This window comes from Anomalospiza imberbis, chromosome 7 (assembly GCF_031753505.1).
Source record: "Anomalospiza imberbis isolate Cuckoo-Finch-1a 21T00152 chromosome 7, ASM3175350v1, whole genome shotgun sequence".
NCBI lineage: Eukaryota > Metazoa > Chordata > Aves > Passeriformes > Viduidae > Anomalospiza > Anomalospiza imberbis.
This window is the reverse complement of record NC_089687.1, coordinates 32,132,316-32,149,691: the sequence shown is the minus strand read 5'-3', so window position 1 is coordinate 32,149,691 and position 17,376 is coordinate 32,132,316. Positions and strand designations below refer to the sequence as shown.

Below are 17,376 nucleotides of genomic sequence, written 5' to 3'. Positions count from 1 at the left end.
ACACAGAAACCACTACCTCTGACCAGCAGAGCAGTGTCCCTTTCCCCTGACACAGAAACCACTACCTCTGACCAGCAGAGCAGTGTCCCTTTCCCCTGACACAGAAACCACTACCTCTGACAAAGCAGAGCAGTGTCCCTTTCCCCTCACACAGAAACCACTACCTCTGACAAAGCAGAGCAGTGTCCCTTTCCCCTCACACAGAAACCACTACCTCTGACCAGCAGAGCAGTGTCCTTTTCCCCTGACACGGAAACCACTACCTCTGACCAGCAGAGCAGTGTCCCTTTCCCCTCACACAGAAACCACTACCTCTGACCAGCAGAGCAGTGTCCCTTTCCCCTCACACGGGAACCCCCGCCCCTGACCAGCAGAGCGCTGTCCCTTTCCCCTCACACGGGAACCCCCGCCCCTGACCAGCAGAGCAGTGTCCCTTTCCCCTCACACGGGAACCCCCGCCCCTGACCAGCAGAGCGCTGTCCCTTTCCCCTCACACGGGAACCCCCGCCCCTGACCAGCAGAGCAGTGTCCCTCACACGGGAACCCCCGCCCCTGACCAGCAGAGCAGTGTCCCTTTCCCCTCACACGGGAACCCCCGCCCCTGACCAGCAGAGCAGTGTCCCTTTCCCCTCACACGGGAACCCCCGCCCCTGACCAGCAGAGCAGTGTCCCTTTCCCCTCACACGGGAACCCCCGCCCCTGACCAGCAGAGCGCCGTCCCTCGCGCTCCCTCACGCACTTCCCGCCACTGAACACCACGCACGCTCCCGTGACGTCACGCGGCACGCCCCTCCGTGACGTCGCGCGGCGCGCGCTGCCCGCCGGGAGGCGATTGGCCGGCCGGCGGCGCGTTCCCATCGTGCCCCGCGGGAGCCAGTGCGCCTCCCCCGCGGCGGCGGCGCGGCCCGAGCGCTTCCCGGCCCGGCCCGGCCCGAGCTCCCGCGGGAGCCGAGCCGCCCCGCCCCGCCATGCCCCCCAAGAAGCAGCAGCAGCCGGCGGGGGGCAGCAAGAAGGCCGACCAGAAGAAGAAGGAGAAGATCATCGAGGTGAGGAGGCCCAGGCCGCCGCTCTCCCGCCGCGGCCTCTCGCTGGGCCCCGCCGCTCCCTGCGGCTTCCCGGCGGGAGCGGCCGAGGGAAGGATCACGGAGCCGGATCCTCTCTGTTCCCGGGGAGGCGCTGGCTTCTGTGCGCTGCTTGGACGCCGCTCCGGCCGGGACGTGGCAGGCCCGAGCCGTGTCGGGCCTGAACGCGGTGTGACAGCGCTGCTGTGCTGTCTTTTTTCCTCGCCCTCTCTCGTGTGCGTCCTGGTGTCCTGTGCGTCCGTGTAGGCCCGGAGTGCGGCTGGCTGCGCTGTGGGTTTGTGCTTTTGGGGGTAGGACCAGATGGTCTCCAGAGATCGCTTCGCACCTTAATGATTCGTTGGTTCCTCCCTCAGATTTGCGGTGGGTTCTGTTACAATTTGACTCGTGTGACCGGATTTAAAAAAATAAAATAAAACCTGCTAGGGGTGTGTATGTTTGTCTTGCTGTGTGTGTGAATTTATACTGAGAGTACAGGCAGGGTGGTTACAGAAATTTAAATGTTTGCCTGAATTTTTGGCATGAAGGATGCTGCTCAGGTGAAATAGCCGTGTAATGAGTGTGTTCCTTTCAATCTGAGGTTGTGGGTTGTTGTTTCTGTGGCTTTTGGAAAGGCCAGGTTAGAGCAGTTGGTCTTGTGTTCTCCTGACATTGGAGTTCCCGAGGTTCTTGCTGAAAGTAGCTGCCTCGGAAAAATTCTGCTTTTTATTTCAAAGAAATGTAGCTGAAAGGTGAAAAACTGGCATTAGTTGTTTGCAATAGATTTTCATATAAGTCAAATACACAGGGATTATATTTTCCGTGCTGTACTTACAGTGGCAATCTAGTGTGTAAACAATAAATTCTCTTTCCCAGCTAATTGTTTTGGCTTCTCCAGTTAGCACTAAGTAACAGAAAAGCTGCTATTTGTAGGGAACATGTTGTAAGTCAAAGCAGCATGAGTCTGGAAACTTGGACCTGTTTATTTCGTAATTAATTTATAATATACTTTTGGATTGTTAGACTTCCAAACCCATATTTGCACTGAGCTATTTTCACTGGATGAACATCTGTTACTTTTTGTTCAAAGGAGAAAATGTTGGTATCAAATCAAAGGCATGGATAAGTTTTTAAGGCAGGTATTTCAGTTACAAAAAATAATGTCTGCCTTAGCTGTTCATGTGAAAGTAAGCTGGTTTTTTGGTGGGTTTTTTTGTTTTGTTTTGTTTTTGTGAAATTTGTTTCATAGATTTGGTATAGAAACCTCTCCTTAACAGTAAAGCGGAAGATACAGAGGAAGAACTGGTTTAGGCAGTAAACAGAAACTTCAAGCAGTGGATTTTAGGAAGTAGAGACACCTGTCCAGACCTGATGTAGATAAAGACTTCACTTCAAATTAGTACAGTTGGAAAAGAAAAAGCTTCCAGTACTTGAAAATAAAAAGTAATATGTCACATGTGGTAATAGAAAAGTGGGGTGTGTTATATAGATGTCTGTCTGAATAGTTGAAGATAGAAGCAATGAGTGATTTCAGGTAGATGGAAGAGAAAGCAGCAGTAGTTATAGCTGATTAGTTGTCCTGTTTTCCTCAGCTGTTCCTTGGGTAGTCTCCAAAAACATCTTGTCCTGTTGCCTTGAGAGGCCTGAGCACACTGTGTGTCCACTCTCACACTGATAGCAGGCACGAGGAGCTCTGCTGATAAAAACAAGTGCTCACACAAGGGCCACGTTCAGGAGGTTCTGGTGAAAAGCCACTTCTGAAGATGATTTGAGGAGTCTAAATTTTGTCCATCCTGTTTCTTGCATTGCTTGTGTTGCTTGAGGAAATAATCTGTGTTTTACTGAAAGCCTGAGAGGAGTGGCAAAGGGTGAGGTTTCTGCTGTTTTGGTGGTTTGGGTTTTTTTGGTTTTTTTAAATTAATATGGCTGTGTTTATCTCTTGGTTTAGGACAAAACATTTGGCCTAAAGAATAAAAAAGGTGCAAAGCAGCAGAAGTTTATCAAGGCTGTGACTCACCAGGTTAAGTTTGGTCAGCAGAATCCACGTCAGGTAAGCATTTATTGTGGAATGTTTTCCCACTGCATAGTCAAATCATCTTTCACTCTCTGTACAGATGGTCAGGTACTGAAGAAGGAGACAGTTGAGCTGTTCCTTGCCTCATGTGACTGGCACAGATCTAGCTAACAGTTGTCTAGCTGTAAATTATGTACCTGTGTAAAGGTAGCACACAGTATGGGGGTTTGTTGGATTTTAGTTTGTTGTTTGGTTGGCTTTTGTTGTAAAAAAAGATCTGCATCCCATCCAAACTCAACTAGTCAGGGTGAGTGCTTGTATCCACAGTGTTCTGATAGTAGCATAATTCAGTTTAAGGTGTACCTGAAATGAAATTGTAGATACTGACTGTCAGCAAAGTACAGTTGCACCTTCTTTCTCTATTTTCTTTTCAATTCACACCTTATTTGAGAAATAGTGAGCAATTAAAATTAACAAAAGTTGTTACTAAAACTGAAATTGAAAGAAGATGAAAGTATAAACGTATATGTTTTCATTCTTCTGCTTACAGAAGTATTTATTACAATTTTAGGTGGACACAAGTCTGTCAAGTCTCCATCTATTTGGTGAACTCTTTGGTCAAAAAACCTGAAATTTTGAGCTGCTGTGTGCAACTTGGCTCTTCTGTATGATGAAATGAGATGCAATGTTTACTTTATACTCAGTCAGAAAGCATGGATTTAATGGACATGATCCAGGTCTCTTATTCCTACAGTGCTAGGACAGCTACTGTTACATATTTACCCAGCTTTCTGTCCTATGAATAAGCCTGTAAAATTATAACATTTGCATTAGCTCAATTCATGATGTCATGATACATTTCTTGCATAACAAGGATGAGCTAACATGGAAAGCCCAGCTTGAAAAGTAAAGTTGGTATTTGGGTCATTAAATCTAAATAATTTTTTTTTGTTGTGTGAAAAGATTCCTTGATGTCACTTCAAAAACATTGGGGCTTTTCAAACAGTTGTGAAATTTGTGTATGAAATCCCTTGATCTCTGGCATGTATACAAATACCACTATGTAAAATAGCCAGCCTAAAATAGTGTTCTTTCTCAAATGCTGATGGCTACCGAGTATTGGATGTCAGGACCAAATTTTTAAACCTGATTATAACTCTCTTACCTTATAGAAAAGCTTTCAGTTAGGATTGTCCTTGAGAAAGAACTTTTTGAAGCAATTTTCCCTATGTCATGAGATTAAAATGGAAATGCTGTCAGAGTTCTAGCTTTGGTGGTGGGTGTTTTGGGGTTGTTTGGGGTTTTTTTTTCTCCTTTTTTGATTTGTTGTTGTTTGTTTCTTTGGTTTTTTTGCTTCTTTGATTTTGGGAGATTTTGTTGGTTTTTTGTTGGTTTGTTGGGTTTTTTTGAGACAAGCTTCATTTTCAAGTTTTAGAGCTCCGAAGAGAAACAAAAGCATTCTTAAGGTGCAGTTTTCTGTAGCTGACATATGTGGATCTGTGTGTTATTAAAAATAGCATTTGTGAACTTTTAGCAGGAAAACTAGCCAAGCTGCTAATTTCTTTCTAAAACAATTTGGTTTATTTTTGCCAAATTCACGATAAGAACAAAGATACTTTTTTAATATCGTACTGTATTTTAGACAATAGTACCCACATACTTGTTTGTGGTGTTAGTCTCACTGGCTTCCATAAGGACCAGAGTCAAATAAACACAGAATCCTTAAGGGTAGAGAAGATCTCTCAGAGGATTGAGTCCAGCCATTAACCCAGCACTGCCTGTTCACCACTCAAGCACGTTCCCAAGTGCCACATCTCACATTTGGAACACTTAGAGGGATAGTGAGTCCACTAATGCTTGACCCACCCTTTCAGTGATGAAATGTTTCCTAAAATCTCATCTAAACGTTGTCTGGGGTAACTTGAGACCATTTCCTCTCATCCTGTCGCTTGTTACCTTGAAAAAGAGATGGACTCCCACCTTGCTAAAACCTCCTTTCCTATCTGATCTAAGAATGTTTCTCCCATGTCCTCTTTTATGTGCTTTCATCCCGCTTTGGTATAGACACACACCTGCTCTGGCTTACCCAAAAAAGGGTAAGGCAGAGTCAGGTATTTTTTTTTTCCCCATATACATGCAGTTTTCCTTCCCTGGATGAGCTTGTTTTCCTGTCTTTGGTCCTTAGTTAAGCAATGAAACGTTCATATGTTGAGTTGATCCAAGCTGAAATAGTGTTCTAAAAGCATTTCCAACTTCTTTGGAGAGATTTCCTGGAATTTCTACCTGTTGTATAGATCAAAAGAAAGAGCAAAGCAGCATGTAGAGGACTCAAGAGAGGCTTTTTTTGTGCAGATCTCGAAGTAGTTGCACTGCCAAAGGAGAAGTTTCAATGCCTCTCATTGGCTTTCCTACCTGTAAAGGTGCAGTAGGGGTCAGTGTGACGCTGCAGGTACCTGCCAGCACCTCTCCTCTCTGGCAGATTTACTTTGCTAAATACTTTGCTGTCCCTCCTGTGGGACAGGTCAGTGCCAGTAAAGTGCACCAGCTGCACACACAAGAGCAGCAGTTCTAAGCCTTGCAGGCATCACAGGTTGTTTCATTCCTGCTCTTGTAAACTGATTTTAAATGATTGGCTGTTTTACCGTGCAGTTCGTGTGAAGTGAGTCCTGGCATCCTGCTTTTATGTTTATAGGTTGCTCAGTCGGAAAGTGAGAAGAAATTAAAGAAAGAAGATAAGAAAAAGGAATTACAAGAATTAAATGAGCTCTTCAAGCCTGTGGTTGCTGCGCAGAAAATTAGCAAAGGTATGACTAACTGATTTCTCTTCATTTATGTTTTCTTATTCATATAACTACTTAAGGTATAATAACCCTTCAAAAACACCAGCTATTTTAATGAAATAGATGTGACTATTTCCTCCTCCATCTAGTATGCCAGGTATTTTGTCAGTCATGACTTGACATTGTTTTGGGAAGTCCTCTGGGGTCAGTAGATCATTAGAATATCATTGATGTTGTCAGCACAGCTGAAGATACTTGGCTGTGTTCTGATTCATCCGATGCTTCTGGATGTGTGGCATGATTTTTGTGTGTGTGTGATGGTATTTCTTTAAAACAGCCTGTCTCCCCAGGGAAGTGTGAACATCCAGAGAAACAATATAAGATGATAACTGTTGTCTTAACAGAAGACTTGTACTCAAATCAGAACAGTAAATACTTTCCTGTTACTTGTCTCTGACCTAACATTTGTTTTTGGTCTCTCTTGAGGTTGATTATTGAACAAACAAATTTTGTGATGTTTTTACTCACCTATCTACTGGAGCTTATGTGCAATAACTTTTGACAAAAGAGGTGTGATTTTCATATACTTAGAGCAAACCTGATATTTACTCACTGTGACACTGATCAGCAACAAAGGACACTTTCCTGTTTGTGACCTGCAGCTTTCTTTATAAGTTTTCTCTAAATCAAGCAGTTTTAGACTTTGAGTCATTTCAGAAAACTTATATTACCCAGATTTTTAGATTACATTTTAAACAGGTGTTGCTGTACATACTGAAATCACTTTCAGTCAAACCAAAAGTGAAGCATCATGTGAAAACCTCAAGCCTAAAATCTTCCATGAGAACTTAATACTACAAGTAAAGTATTTCTGATTTAGTCATGTCTCATAAATACACTTAGACCTGCTTCTTTCATTGCTAATGACCTCCTAATGGTCAAATGATTCTTTAGTAGGATGATTTTTACTTAAACTGTAGTTAGGGTGATTGTATAGTTCATATTAGAACAGCAGTTGCTTATTTTGGGGTCTGTAATCGGCCATTTTCTTTCTATTTTTAAAGGAGGAAAGTGGTTTGAGTGCATGAGGGTTAAATTGCTGTAATTTGTTGTCCTGTGTTATTGATCTGTTGGGAAAAGGCTGACATCCAGAAGATGCTTTAACTCTGTACTAGGGGCAAGAACAGCTTCATGTATAGGGAAGAAGTTGCACAGAATGATCTCTTTGATGTATTATAATACACAAATGAATAATTTTCTCAGGCACACCCTATTTGTTTCTTTAAATAGTTTAGTGGCAACTCTGATACTTAATGTAAATACCATGCAGTAAAAGTGAATTTGGCAAGTTCAGGACATGAATTATGTACTTACCATGAACACTTTAAATATTTAATCTTTAAAATGTATTTTCATTCTCTACTTCTCCTTGATATTCTCATAATTTCTAATATATAACTTTTGCTTAAAAACAGTATTAAAATATAAAAATTTCCTTCACTCAGGTGCTGACCCAAAATCTGTAGTTTGTGCTTTCTTCAAGCAAGGCCAGTGCACTAAAGGAGACAAGTGCAAGTTTTCTCATGATTTGTCATTGGAAAGGAAGTGTGAAAAACGAAGTGTCTACATTGATGCAAGAGATGAAGACCTTGAAAAAGGTATAATAGTTGTAGAAAGTTACTGCTAAGCTATTCTGATTGTGAAACTGGAATTTAAGATTGTCTTCTGTATTGTGGTTATGATCCTGAAGAGCAGTGACTATGGCAGTGTCATGTATTCTGTGGTACAAGTTGCAAGCTGAGCAGTATTTGACCTTTCTTGCAGTTGCTGTTTCCCTCTTAAGCTCTGTAGAAGGGAAAGGGGGAAGTGCAATGAGCAACCAGAGTTGCCTTCCAGAGCTGCTACTAGTGTTTGGCCAATTGTGCACAGTTCTACATTTAGGGGTACTTGGGAATTTTTTCTGTGACTTCCTCTCCCCAAATGACTTGTTGGCAAAATACTCTGGATTTTACTTTTATTCGGCAGGGATTAGAGATTTTATAGAACTTGGTTTTTTCACATTTCCTTAGTCTCAGTCTTTCTTTGAATTTTAGCCTCTGTCATCCTAAATGTATGTGATGGAATCCCACAGATTGACTGCTAATGTTATTGGTGATTTGCTGCTTTAGGTGGAAGCTTCTTTCAACTTTAGCCAGATAATTTGGTATTATGTCTTTCAAGCCTCAAGTTAGATTAACTGTATTTCTGGATGTTACCCTCCAACCTTCTCTTTTGTTCAGTTGTCTTGTTTTTCTTCTTTTCCCTTGTCCACACTCAGTACTCTACAGATGGAATGACACGTTGAGTGTTTAACTGAAATACACTTTATGCATTTCAAAATTAAAATTTCTAGGGTTTTTGAGGTAATTGTCTTTTGAGTGACATAGGAGAGTTTGAAAACGGTATTTTAAGAACATAAATTAATTTTCCCGAGTATAAGCTACTTAAAATGTAAGAATTGCCTATTAAAACTGTTACTGGGCAGAAGAACAGCTTGCTGCCAATCTTCAGTATTTGGAATTTTCTGTGAAACCATCTGTTGTTTTTTTCTAGATACAATGGACAACTGGGATGAGAAGAAGCTGGAAGAAGTGGTGAACAAGAAGCATGGTGAGGCAGAAAAGAAAAAACCCAAAACCCAAATAGTAGGTGGTCTTTTTTTTTTTTTTTTTTTTAATTGAGCTGTACTAGAAGGAATTAAGTGCAGTGCAGTCTGGCATTAGATGTGTTTATCATTATGTAAAAATTTAGAATGGAATATCATAATAATAATAATAATAACTGAGTAGATGGCTGGCCTAATGATATTTCTTGTAATGTCTTTAAAAATTAAAAAACCAAAACCACAAAGAAAACCATGACCCAACAGCACTTCTCAGTCCATAAAAAGTTTTCTCATGTATGTTACAAATGGATAGTAGGTGAAGTGCTTTACAGAAATGCTCAAGGTTTCAGCAGTGTATCGAACACATTCTAATTGCTTAGAAAATCCAAGTATTGCGATTAGTGAAATCTGTTATTGCAGTGACTGTGATACTTATTGACTTATCTATGTACTGGGTGACATATAAGCATTATAAGCTTTTGAATTTTCACCTAATTTATGAATTGAAAGTAATTTGTAATTCCTGGACTCGAAGTTCAACAATATTTTTTAGTTCTGCACTAAATGGCATGATGGGTTAATCCCTTTTTCATTTTTAGGGACTATTTCACCTAATTTTCAATATCAAGTAATTAAATAGTCTGTTGGTATAGCCTAAATTTTCAAAAGGTAAACATTGCTGTGGCTAAATATAAACTGTGAATTGCTTGTTAAAGGTCCTAGGATGGCATCTTTACCTCAGGATCCAGAGCTGGAAGGTTTGACAACATGTGAGGCAGATGCAATTTGTGTTGTTTAAAACTGCACCAGTGTTGGTGAGCAGAAAGAGATGTGCTGCTGGTTTTAGAGAAGTGCAGAGTTGCTTGTGTTATCTTGTCTTTTTTTAATTGGGATCATACTGAGGAAGAAAAAGCTGTTGACTACGTGAGTTTTAGATACTCAGTTGCACTACTTTGCCTACTGTTTTTAGTAGCAGTGTAATTCACATGTTCCTTCTGTTCTGAGCACAGCTGAGTTTGACTTAGTGAATTTCTGACATGGGATGTAAAATGCTGGGGATGGAAAGAGGAAACAGTGCTAACAATCACTGTTTTTATACAGGTCTGCAAATACTTCCTTGATGCTATTGAAAACAACAAATATGGATGGTTCTGGGTCTGTCCAGGTGGAGGAGACAACTGTATGTATCGCCATGCCCTCCCTCCAGGTTTTGTACTAAAAAAAGACAAAAAGAAGGAAGAAAAGCAAGATGAAATTTCCTTAGAAGATCTAATAGAAAAAGAGGTAAAGTTGTTAGACAGCTATCTTTTTGTGGTAGCTGCTTGTATTACTCTGAAGAGAGGTAAAAAAATTACTAATTTATATTAAAAAACTATTAGATGTTTTTAGAGCTGTATAACCTAGGGCAAAGGATGCACAGCGTTGTTTCATGTTTTTGTTTAGAAACTATTATTTAGTGAATAGAATTAATTATAGCTCCATACTTAGTGCAGCTGTTGCTTACCTTTTTTAGGAGGTTTCTATTTCTTAACTGCTGTTTCTCATTTATCCATTACAACTGCTTCTGTGGCTTTTCTCATCCCCAGCTCAGTGTCTCCTTAACTCTCTAATGAGGCAGCAACACCAAGAGCGCAAGGCCTTCTGAAGGTGTTGCTGCTCTGCTCTTTCTGTCCCCATTGCTTGGCAGTGTCACTTGAGCAAAGCTGAGCTCGTCTTTATTTCCTCCTCCACTTTTCCTATAAATTTTCATGTCAACTCATCTCACTAACTAGAAAATCCCATGTTGAGTCAAATGTTAAGAAGGTGATGTATGTTTAACAGTGTCAAGAGGGACTTGGAAAGAAATGTTTTCAATTAGTTTCTAGAAAAGAGTAATTAAATATGCAATTTGTTATAGCCTTTGGAAAGAGTTTCTAGCATTAATGAGTCTCTTTTCTGGACAGCGTGCTGCCTTAGGACCAAATGTTACCAAAATTACTCTAGAGTGTTTTATTGCATGGAAGAGAAGAAAAAGACAAGAAAAAATTGATAAGGCTGAGCAAGATATGGAGAGGAGGAAAGCAGATTTTAAAGCTGGCAAAGCATTGGTGGTAAGTTTCACAGTCCAATTCTTAATGTAAGAAGAGCAAGTAAATAAAGTTTTTTGAAGAGGTGGCCTGAAATAGTTTTGCTTGTTATTGTGTGTCATTTTCATTTCCTTTTCTGTTGTTTGTTTGTTTGTGGTTTTTTGCAAGTAGTATAAATTCCATGAAGTGATAACTGAAGGTTTCTTTTGCTGTGAATAGATTAGTGGACGTGAAGTGTTTGAGTTCCGGCCAGAGTTGGTTGATGCAGATGATGAAGAAGCAGATGACACCCATTATGTTCAAGGAGCAGGAGATGATGATGAGGTAAAGGAAACAGGATTAAATCAAGGAATATTTTAATTGCATTCAAGTTTGAAAAATGTCAAATTAATAAGCTTGGTTGTTAATACTGCCACAGAGTATATTTTATCAGGAGGTTCCTGTTGAAGGTGACAAATGTTGTAGAAATCTTGCAGAAGTGGAGATTTTTGTGGAAAAGTAATTCATGCAGAGCATCTTGGTTTATTTTCCAGATGGAAGACCCTGTGTGCATAAATGATGTAGATTTGAACTTGTATGTCCCCAAGGCAGTAGAGGAGACAGGTATTACAGTGGCTAGTCCTGAGCGATTCAGCACATACACTTCAGTAGAAAAAGATGGTAAGTTGTTATTTTTTCCAACCTGTTTTCATAGTTGACTATCCAGCCTTGCATATTAACCAGGTACATGCATTTTGGCCAATATAAGTCTGTGTGAATTTCAGATAAAGTAGCTTCTTCATAGTTTCAAAATCTGAAAGCATGTTTAGTAGGATTGTGAATTCAATTGGTGATTAGGAAACTTGTGACACTGAAATGCCTAAGAATTATGTTTATTTTCAGATAATAAATTAAGTGAAGCTTCTGGCGGTGATATAAACAACAGTGAGCAAAATGATTTAGAGGAAGATAATGATGGAGATGGGGAATTGGAAAATGGAGTCATTGATGCAGTTCCAGTTGATGAAAATCTCTTTACTGGAGAGGACTTGGATGAACTAGAAGAAGAACTAAACACTCTTGATCTAGAAGAATGACTTAAAAGGCTCCAGTGAGGAATTAAACCTATGTGAAAACTGACTACATTTTTTTCTCCTTTTTGAATAGCATTCTTAAACAAGATGTTTATGGTTATGCAGCTGAATATGGTGGGCACGTGATAAAGCAGGAATGTATTCCTTCAATCTCATCTACTCCAGCCTTGGCTATGATCACAGTAAAATGTTCAGAGTAGTTCAGAATTACCCGACAGCTGAATTTGCAGACAGTGAGATTAAAACTTCCAACTGAGAGTAGGAAGTGTAACTGTTTTGCTAGTATGCAAGTGGGCAATTTGACATCAGGTACAGTACAAAAATCCAAGTATACATTCTTCACAAAAACCACATTTTTATTAGTGATTGTGTTGATTTAGAAACTGCCTGAAGTTTCTTTTAGGCAGGGTACTCTAACGGAGCTGATGCAGATTATGCTTCTTTAAGTGGTGATTAGCTTTATTTGATCAGCTGGATACTGAAGATTGTGAACTGATACTTCATACAATACCAGTACAGTGCCCTCTGTTTAAAATGTTTTAAACTTTCCCACCACCTTTTGCCAATAAATCTGTAAATAAAAATTACCAACTTTAAAATACCTGTGTTGATTTTTCTCTGCCAAGTTAGGATATCATACCAAACTGTTAAGAACTGGATTTTCTGATGGAGTGGTAGATGTCTTTCTCTGCAGTCTTGATACAGAAGTGATGATGTTGGCTTCAGTTAAATTTGGGCTAGCTGCCATTACAGTTTTTTTGTCTGCTCTTGATGCAGTGTAAAATTCAGCAGCCAGCTTTTCTCCCTTGCTGTTCTTATCCCCTGCCCACCCATTAACTCATGTAATACCTGCTACACATCACTGACTGCTATTCCAGTCTCATTCTCTCCCCGCTGTCTTTGGTAGATTAGTGAAGACCTCAGGCTCTGCAGAGCAGGGATGTTACAGTCCAAAACATGCCTGTCATCCCTTTGGTGTCCTCTAGATAACAGGAAGTTGTACAGGGGTAAGTTGCCTCAGGTGCTGTACCCTGCGAACTGCACTTGAATCAAGTCAGTGTGTGCTTTTCCAGTGGATTGAGTGTCTGCCACAAAGATTTCTCAGCAGTGGTGCTTTTCCAGGGGGCTGCTCCTCCTTGCCATACTCCCCGTGCTGTCTGCCACTGTCCTGCTGTACTGATGATACCCTTTGTATATTGTTTTTTTCTAAAGCTTTTAAATCTCTACTTCCAGACCAGTAAGAGTTATGGCATTGTTAGAGAGCTTTCCCAAACTGCTTTTGGATGGTAATATTAGCTTTACTGGTTATTTCTGGCACTGCTGAATTGACTCTTGTATCTTGAATGCTATTTCTAAAATAGCAGACTTAGAATTTTTGGCCTTTTTTGGGATCTTTGTGGAATTCATTTTTCCTGTAGGAACAAGAAGCAGTGCTTGGGAGAAAGAGGCCTACTGAAATTGATTTCTAAATGTAAGTGTTTAAGGAAAGGCTGCACTATCAGATACAAAGATTTATTTATGCAGATTTTTCTCCTGTGGCCATAAATAAACAGAGTTGATGGATTATTGTATTATAGTGGCCAGCAATAGAACACCTGGCTATCAGGACACTTAAGAATGCAATTCATTTGAATGTATGTTGCATAAATTTTCAAAGTTGTATATTTTAAATGGGAATAAAAGTAATTTAATCATTATCAAGGATGAAAATGGCTATGTTTTCTGTCTTAGGGATTAGTTTATTGTATATAATACTCATTTTGATAATACCTGTTTCACTGATGTAAACAGCTTAAATATTTGCCAACTTTTTGTTCACATTACTTGAGTTTTAGAGTGGAGAAATATCAGGGTGACTCATTAGTTTCAGCTAATAAAACCCTGATGGATAGGTAGAAAGTGCCTGTGTGCCCTTTTGGGCAAAGGATGGTTGTGGTGCACAACTCCTTTGTACAGGTGTCATTTAAACATTCTGTTACCTTGCATAGCACTGAAATCCACTGAACATCTGTAAGCTAGCTGAAGAAAACCTGATTTTCCTAGGCATTTGCTGTTGACAGATGACTTCACATGGGCAGGAAATTATAGCTGGCTGTCCCTGTTTGGTTTTCACTCTTTTTTCCTCTCCACTTTTGCACAGCTCCTGGCTGGGCTTCCTCTGCTCAGATTTCCCACCGTGAAAGCAGGGTGACTGCTCTTCAGGAGCCCTTTGTCAGGAGAGCATTCACACTTCAGAGGGTGGGGAACCCTAAGCTGCTACATGTTCCTTCTGCTTTCATAGGGGCTGCTAAAAGTTCTTCATCCTCTCATTTAAAGAACCTTGGATTTGTAGCTAATGAGGTTTCAGTCGATAAATGTGCAGTTGAAAATGAATGCCAAGGCATTGCTCGGGCTAGATGAATTATTAATGATCAGGAAATGAGCAGTGGGATAGAAGGGAGTTCACTCGGATGTGATGTCACAAAGTTCTTACAGATGCACATTTCCTGAAATTACTCTGGTAAAAGTGAATGAGTCACTTCTGGAAGAATGAGATATAATCTCAATTCAAAAATAATGGTATCTTCATTTCAGTGACTACCCAGTCTGTAAGGGTCAAAAATACAGTATTTCACTGGTAAAAGAGCAGGCAGGCTCAGTTCAGGACACTTGCTGTGCTGAGATCAGGCTGTAAAGCATCATAAGCCAGGTGAGAAACACCTCTGCATTAAACTTGGTTTCTCTCCCTTGCAGGCTGGGCCAGTGTTTGTATCACCCTGTGTTGCTCCTAACTCACATGAGCACTAGGTGAGAAATGCAGCTGTGGCCTGAGCAAATCTAGAGGGAGCACACTGGTGTAGCACTGCCTTGAAAGCACCTTTGGTACTGGACGTGTGTGTGGACAAAACCAGTTAAAGGTGCTGCAGTAAACCCATGCCTTTGCTTCCTGATATTTGCTGTTGTGGGAGTAGAATATTGGTTGGTTTTCAGTTTTGGTGTGTATAAAAAGCGCATTTCAGTCACACACACAAACTGCATGAACTGCTGAAACTGGCTAGCTTCAAATTCTTTGAAGTTCTGGGAATTTTTTAAAGCCTGTATGATTAAATTTTATGCTTGCCACTGCTTTGTTACTTACACCTCCCTACTGTTTTTTTGTAATGAACACTCTTCACAAAGGCCTGCAAGAAAGTTTAGAGTTAACTGTCAAGACTGACCTTAAATATTACATAATCTTTGAGTTATTTGTAATAGAAGTGTTGCCATTTCTTAATGGAAAGTGCTCCCCCACTGTTTTTATCAAGTGGAGGTTTTATTATTGACAAAACTTTGGCCCAAGCAGTGGTACTTACCTTGGCAATTCATTATTTTCATAATAGATTGTGTTTGTTTAGTGTGTTGGTTACAGAAAGAATGTACACATTCAAATCAGTATGTTTTTATTCATGTTTTCTTTCACGGTTTAGTTGGATGTGGAATAACAGCTGTCAAAAACTGTTCTGAATGCTGAATTCAAGACATTCTGAATGCTGAATTCTAATTCTTTTGCAATGCTAATGCCCCTTTTAAAAATTACCTGAATATAGTAAGTAATGCAGGCTTGATTTTGGTAAGCTTATATATCTTGCAAATAGCATACTTGGAGGTTTCATAGACATTATTTGTTACTCCTGTTCCATGTGCTGCTTTGTAATAACTTACTGAAATTGCAAGGTGTTTAAGCAAGTGAACTAAAAATCCTTCAACGTTGGGTCTTTGTTTTCGTCACAGTGAAATTATTGCAGCCCTAAGCTGAGAGGAAGGGATTGTTCTCATATGCCGTCGTCACATACATATTCACTTGAAGTGTCTCAGGAAAAAATATCCCCTGAATAAGAATTGGAATGAATAAGAATTGGAACAGAACTGGAAAAATGAGATGTGGGAAGGACAGAGGAGCTGCAAAAACTCATGTAACAGCAGCTGCACTGCATCAGACCAAGGAACTGTTTATGACACTCCCAAAACAAGACACCTGAGGAACAAAGAGGTGGGAGAAGAACAGGCCTGTGCACTGCTCAGGAGCACTTCTCTCATGGAGCTTCCAACAATTCCTAATCTGGAACATTTCCTCTGCTAGATGGAGCCTGTGGGGCATTTCTCTTCACAGTAAATTCTCTCTTTCCCCCTTGATTCCCTTGACTTTCTAACCACCTTTTGGAAACTCAGGAGTTCCACAGCTCTGCTACATCTTGTTTGGAACATGACTCCTGCTAGCTTGGGTTCTTCCAGGAAGTCATATCCTGTGCTTTGCTTTAACTTAAAGCCAGATAGAGAAAGGGGGTGTAAAAAGAGAAGCTGATGTATTTCACTTGTGAAGAACACAATGTACTTCAGTGCTAGAAACAGGTTTTTTTCTCAATTAAAAGCTTTCTCTTGACATACTTGCTTTTTTGCTATAAATGGGCTTCTAATAAGCAGAATCTTTTGTGAAGCAAATGCTTCATGAATGAAACATTTGAATGAAGTCTTTGCTTCTGGTTAGGTACCAGGTGTACTTTTTGGAGCTGTGATCACCTTATGTGCTTTTACTGTGATATGTGCACGTGACCCTTTTCTTTTTCCCCCACACTGGTATTGCAGGCTTAGAAGTGACCTTGGCTTTGCCTGTCACACTCACGTCTTCCTTTCAATGGATGCTCTGTCTTTTTACAGAGAGCAGCTGTTGCTGGTGTTAGCAATAAGGCCAAGATGTTTTATTCATTTATGATGTTAGAGCCTAATATGTGACCACAATAGGCTCCTTCATAGCACATTGTTGAAATGAATGCCAAAAATAATCAGTTCTTTCAATCATAAAATAGCAGCAGCAGCATTTCGTCTGTGTTTAGGGAAAGAGACCTTGGAGGTAATCTCTTTATCTTACATTTGTGGTTGAAAATGCAATGTTGTAATACATTTGGACCTAAATTTGAGAAAGGCTGGCTTAAAACTTAGAGGCATTCCCTGAGTTATTCCCTGAGTTTACTTCAGAAATGAGACAGACTCCTAAATTAAAAAAAAAGAAACCATGGAAAAGAAAGCATCACAGCTTTCCATTAGAAAAGGAAAAAAGCAGAAGCAATCCTGAAGGAAAGAGATTAGCAAATTACTATAGAAGCTTCCCAAGGCAAAACAATGTTCTTTCAATGTACCATCAGGGAAATAAGTTCTACGGAGGCTGCATCCTTGGGCCTGTGCTTGAACAAAACTGTCTATGAGCACATAATATGGATGTAGCACATCTCTTGCAGGAAATCAGCTTATAACTTAGATGTCTCAGGCCTCTACAATACATTTTGACAGGATTGCTCTTCTAGGAGAATATTTGTCCTTTTTGTGTTCCACCTCCACTTCTGTTTCATTCCCTTGGTTTCCCTTCTTGTCCTCTGAACACAAGGTAGGCAGAGATGGGATCAAAGAGGATGTGGTAGTTTGGTCTCAGCACAGTAATACAAATCCATTGCAAGCTCTCAATCACTGTTTTCTATCAATCTTGGTGATCTGTCATGACAGGTAGTTTAGTTATTTCATTTGGGAGCAGTAGACTGCTTCAGAAAAAAATTTACTTCCACTTCAAAAATTCCATAGTTGCAATTTAATGCCTCCTTAAAATCAGATAACAGCCAAGTTTCTAGGTAAGAAACCTTTAATCTTCATTCTTCATCACTTTCTCTTGCTGTCTTCTCCCTCTGCTGAGTTTAAACACAGGGGAAGGGCTGCTCTTCTGCCTGACCTCTCTA

The 17,376-nt window shown here is 40.3% G+C and overlaps 1 protein-coding gene across 1 annotated transcript; it reads left to right on the top strand.

The window, feature by feature from the left end:
- Positions 1–882: 882 nt before the first annotated feature.
- ZC3H15 (zinc finger CCCH-type containing 15) lies at positions 883–12,234 on the top strand. The gene is made up of 10 exons (XM_068196402.1): positions 883–1,046; positions 3,007–3,108; positions 5,765–5,876; positions 7,358–7,510; positions 8,445–8,536; positions 9,598–9,780; positions 10,440–10,586; positions 10,782–10,886; positions 11,096–11,222; positions 11,445–12,234. Exons 1-10 carry the CDS (start codon positions 969–971, stop codon positions 11,636–11,638), a joined length of 1,293 nt encoding a protein of 430 aa, XP_068052503.1. The 5' UTR covers positions 883–968; the 3' UTR covers positions 11,639–12,234.
- The last annotated feature ends 5,142 nt before the right edge of the window (positions 12,235–17,376 follow it).

Bases quoted from the DNA above. Each gene is read 5' to 3' on its own strand.
- ZC3H15 (XM_068196402.1), top strand. From the start codon at position 969: ATGCCCCCCAAGAAGCAGCAGCAGCCGGCGGGGGGCAGCAAGAAGGCC. The intron at 7,511-8,444 runs GTATAATAGTTG...GTTTTTTTCTAG, and splicing joins AGATGAAGACCTTGAAAAAG to ATACAATGGACAACTGGGAT. The intron at 10,887-11,095 runs GTAAAGGAAACA...TTTATTTTCCAG, and splicing joins GAGCAGGAGATGATGATGAG to ATGGAAGACCCTGTGTGCAT.